Source organism: Globicephala melas, chromosome 11, assembly GCF_963455315.2.
Source record: "Globicephala melas chromosome 11, mGloMel1.2, whole genome shotgun sequence".
NCBI lineage: Eukaryota > Metazoa > Chordata > Mammalia > Artiodactyla > Delphinidae > Globicephala > Globicephala melas.
Window position 1 is genome coordinate 100,633,596 of NC_083324.2, and position 5,027 is coordinate 100,638,622.

Sequence of the window (5,027 nt, forward strand, 5' to 3'; positions counted from 1 at the left end):
CGCGCCCCGCCCGCTGACGTCACCGAGCGGGGGCGGGGCATCCGCTATAAAAGGCGCGGCCGGAGGGGCGGCGGCAGGTTTCTGCGCCCGTGTCCGCCGCCTTGCGCTGCGCACAGCCTAGCCTAGGGCCCGCGCCTCCACCCGCTCCGCAGCCGGCACCATGCGCGAGATCGTGCACATCCAGGCGGGCCAGTGCGGCAACCAGATCGGCGCCAAGGTGCGCGCCGGGGCGGGCCGGGCAGGGGGAGTTGGGTCCCCAGGGTGAAGACCTAGGAGGGGTCGGGAAGGGGTGGCGGGTCCCCAGGGTGCGCGTGAGGGGCCGGGAAGGGGTGGCGGGTCCCCAGGGTGCGCGTGAGGGGCCGGGAAGGGGTGGCGGGTCCCCAGGGTGAAAACCGAGGAGGGGCCGGGGAGGGGTGGCGGGTCCCCAGGGTGAAGACCGAGGAGGGGTCGGGGAGGGGTGGTGGGTCCCCAGGGTGAAGACCGAAGAGGGATCAGGGAGGGATGGCGGGTCCCCAGGGTGCGCTCCAGGGCCGGGGAGGGGGCGGCGGGTCCGCAGGGTGCGCGCCATGGCCCGGGAGGGGCCCAGGAGGGGGCGGCGGGTACCCAGGGTGAAGACCGAGGAGGGGGTCGGGGAGGGGTGGCGGGTCCCCAGGGTGTGCGCCAGGGCCCGGGAGGGGCCGGGGAAGGGGCGGCAGATCCGCAGGGTGCGCGCCAGGGCCCGGGAGGGGGCGACGGGTCCCCAGGGTGAAGACCGAGGAGGGGTCGGGGAAGGGTGGCGGGGCCCCGGGTGCGCGCGAGGGGCGGGAGGGGGGTGGCAGGTCCCCAGGGTGCGCGCCAGGGCCCGGGAGGGGGCCGCCGCCCCGAGTGGCGCGTTCTCGGAGCGGGCTCGGGGTGGGGCCCAGGAACCACAGAACCTGCCGCGGTGCGCGCGGCGACGCAGCTGTGTGTGATTAATCAAGGCCCCTTTGAAATTTCCTCGGACCCGGCCCTTCTGAGGGACGCGGTTGGTATTTCCCTGGTTGACTAGCCTCTGAGATTTGGATAGGGCCTTTGGTCGTGATAATCCAGTGGCCTCATATGGAATTTAATTTGTATATTTTGTCTGTAGTTTGAATGAAAAAATGCAGTGTCATTGGGTGACAGATGTTATGGAGACTTCTCGTGGGTCCGAAAGACAGGGATGTTAGATCCCTTAATGCGAGCACCAGCTAGACAGAATGACGTATAACGTCGGAGTCTGATTCCCGCCTGCGCGGCGGCAGGTGGCCGTCCAGGGCTGTGACTGTCGCCCGCAGTGGGCGAGGCGCCACGGGCATGGTGCATGGGTGTGGGCGGGCGCCTGCACGAGGACGTGGTCTCTTTCAGAACCGCCATATTGCCCCCCAGCCCCCCCACCCCCTTTCCTGCTGCAAATTCACAATGCAGCCTGCAGCCTGCGCCCGCACCGTGGCCAGCTCCAGCCACTGCCCCCCGCGTGCTCCTGGGCTCCTGCCCGCGCTACCCCACCATTCCGCTGCTGCAGTCAGTGGCCGGAGGGCAGTAAGATGTCAGCGCCTAACACTAAGCCGCTTGGAGAGCTGGGTCGGGTTTGTGCCAGGAAACACGGATCCCTGCCGGCAGCCGCAGGGCGGAGTCCACCTGTGAGGGTCCTGCCAGGACCCGTCCATCAGCTGGGGTGCTGACACTCAGCCCTGCCGGGGGTGACAGCCCCCGCGGCTGTGGCCACTCTCCTCCTTCAGGGCTCCTCCCAGCTTTTCAGCCTGTCGCCATCATATGGCTGATGCGCGGCGGATTCCTGAGCCCCTCAGCAGCAGCTGCTGGAGGATCAGGGCAGGCAGCTATTGGTCTGTCTGGGTCTCCTCGACTGTCTGACCACAACGCCGCCGTTCCAAGGACAGGAGAGGGAGAAGGGAGCCATTTTTACTGATACTTCGGATGCCAGGCCGTCAAGCGGTTTTCTTTATTTCCAGTTTTGGGAGGTCATCAGCGATGAGCATGGGATCGACCCCACGGGCAGTTACCATGGAGACAGTGACCTGCAGCTGGAGAGAATCAACGTGTACTACAATGAAGCTGCCGGTGATTATTGGAAGCTTTCCTGCCCCCTCACCTTGCTTTCTGTTCTGCGGCAGACGCAACGTATTAGGAACATGCAAATGACAAAGAAAGGCTTCCTGCATGCATTTTTAACTGCTCAAAAACACACTTCAGAGCTCCTGAAGTCTCCTGCATGTTTGTCATGACGAGGCAGGCCATTATCTCCCTTTGTAGAGCAGAAGCCGCCTCTAATCTCCTACTTTTGTCTCATGCTGGAATTTTCCCTGCTGAATTCTGCCATAAGAGGCCCAGAGAGCAGGGCGCTGTCTGTGATTCCTTTGCCTACCGCAGCTCTGAGTCCTGCTCTGTCCCCACAGGTAACAAATACGTGCCTCGGGCCATCCTGGTGGATCTGGAGCCGGGCACCATGGACTCCGTCAGGTCTGGACCCTTCGGCCAGATCTTCAGGCCCGACAACTTCGTGTTCGGTATGTAGCGTGGTCCCCGGGCACCGGCTCGGGAGGCCCACTTCCTTCTGAATCCCGTGGAGGTCACAGCTCACTGCTGAGTGCCCCGCTGGAGGCTGCGTGTCCACAGAGGCCCTGAGTCCTGGCCTAACTGCCCCCGGTCCACGGGCTGTCGCTCCTCTGGTCCCTCTCCGCACAGCTCAAAGGACGGGGTCCGCCTGCAGAGGGTCCGTCCCACGGCAGAGCAGCCTGGGGAGGGCAGAGAATAAAGAGCGAAGGGAAGCTTCCAACAGCAGCTCCCAGGTGACTGGTCATCTCAGAGGGCCAGTGACAACAGGCAAGCATTCCCTGGAGCGAAGGCCAAAGGCACAGGTTAGGAGCGGCTGAGACAGCTGCTTGGAGTGGCCTCTTCTGATCACGTGTGCCTCCACCCTGCCTGTTCCTTGTAGCTGATTTAAGTATTTACATAAGGTTCTTTGTTCTTAATTTTAAACCAATTGGGTTTTGTTAAACCATCTTCTTAATTAACTGCCTCATATGAACTAACCTTTTTGCTTTATTAGATCTCCAGTGTTTTTGAGGGTCACTGGTATAGAAAAATTGTTTGTAGGTAGGAAGGGTTTCTAAAAGAGAAGAATCTGTCATCTCTAAATCTAGTGCAGAGTCAAAATGACAGAATCTGGAATATTCCTTTGCTAGTTTTCGTGTCTGATATCCTCCTTTCCCTCCGGCAGGCCAGAGCGGTGCCGGCAACAACTGGGCCAAGGGCCACTACACGGAGGGCGCGGAGCTGGTGGACTCGGTCCTGGACGTGGTCCGGAAGGAGTCAGAAAGCTGTGACTGTCTGCAGGGCTTCCAGCTGACCCACTCGCTGGGGGGCGGCACCGGGTCCGGGATGGGCACCCTCCTCATCAGCAAGATCCGCGAGGAGTACCCCGACCGCATCATGAACACCTTCAGCGTGATGCCCTCGCCCAAGGTGTCGGACACGGTGGTGGAGCCCTACAACGCCACGCTGTCCGTGCACCAGCTGGTGGAGAACACGGACGAGACCTACTCCATTGACAACGAGGCGCTGTACGACATCTGCTTCCGCACCCTGAAGCTGACCACGCCCACCTACGGGGACCTCAACCACCTGGTGTCGGCCACCATGAGCGGGGTCACCACGTGCCTGCGCTTCCCGGGCCAGCTCAACGCCGACCTGCGCAAGCTGGCCGTGAACATGGTGCCCTTCCCGCGCCTGCACTTCTTCATGCCCGGCTTCGCGCCGCTGACCAGCCGGGGCAGCCAGCAGTACCGCGCGCTGACGGTGCCCGAGCTCACGCAGCAGATGTTCGACTCCAAGAACATGATGGCCGCCTGCGACCCGCGCCACGGCCGCTACCTGACCGTGGCCGCCATCTTCCGGGGCCGCATGTCCATGAAGGAGGTGGACGAGCAGATGCTCAACGTGCAGAACAAGAACAGCAGCTACTTCGTCGAGTGGATCCCCAACAACGTGAAGACGGCCGTGTGCGACATCCCGCCCCGCGGGCTCAAGATGTCGGCCACCTTCATCGGCAACAGCACGGCCATCCAGGAGCTGTTCAAGCGCATCTCGGAGCAGTTCACGGCCATGTTCCGCCGCAAGGCCTTCTTGCACTGGTACACGGGCGAGGGCATGGACGAGATGGAGTTCACCGAGGCCGAGAGCAACATGAACGACCTGGTGTCCGAGTACCAGCAGTACCAGGACGCCACGGCCGACGAGCAGGGGGAGTTTGAGGAGGAGGAGGGCGAGGACGAGGCCTGAGCCCCGCGTGCGGCTGGACGTGGCCGGAGGCCAGGAGGAGAGCGAGGGGGAGGCCTGAGAACTTCTGAAATAGGTCGTGCATCCTTAGTGAACTTCTGTTGTCCTCAATCAAGCATGGTCCTTCTATTTGTATACTATGGTGCTCAGTCTTGCCTCTGTCAGAAATTCACACTGTTGGTGTAATAACGTGGGACTCCTCTGGAAACTGCAGTGTTGTCTAAGATATCTATACTAATAAAAAAGCATGTGTCCAAATCCCGTGGTCTCTTAATTTTTATTGCAAACAATTTTTATTCTTTCACTAAATGTTTCCTAAGTGTTTCCAGGTTTAGTAATTTTAAGAAAACAGGATTTCTACTTTCATGTTTTTAATTAATAGCCTTTCCTCTCTTTTAATAAAGAGAGACCAGAAGGCATATTTTTAGCTTCACTGACCCAAAGTATTCAAGGAAAGGAGCCCAGGTGTGTGGAGGTGGATAGAGATCTGGGGACAAAGCCGACCTTCCTCCTCGGCTTGCTGTGGTTGCAGCAACCCCGAGAACATGTGGAATCCAGGGCCCCGGGCGAGGGCTGTCTTCAGCTTAGCCACTTCTCTGTGAACAATGTGATGAATACAAAGACCAGTGCACGCTTGCACCTCTCAGATAAAAGGCACCGCGTAAATTCAACTCATCTTAGAGGAGCGGTCGTGAACACTACAAATGCTTCACTGAACGTTAACCTGAAAG

At 60.2% G+C, this 5,027-nt stretch overlaps 1 protein-coding gene across 1 annotated transcript; it reads left to right on the top strand.

Moving 5' to 3' along the window:
* Window positions 1–64: 64 nt before the first annotated feature.
* Window positions 65–4,554, top strand: TUBB2A (tubulin beta 2A class IIa). The gene is made up of 4 exons (XM_060307442.1): window positions 65–217; window positions 1,971–2,079; window positions 2,415–2,525; window positions 3,239–4,554. The coding sequence occupies exons 1-4, from the start codon at window positions 161–163 to the stop codon at window positions 4,297–4,299; spliced, it is 1,338 nt and encodes a 445-aa protein (XP_060163425.1). The 5' UTR covers window positions 65–160; the 3' UTR covers window positions 4,300–4,554.
* Window positions 4,555–5,027: the final 473 nt, after the last annotated feature.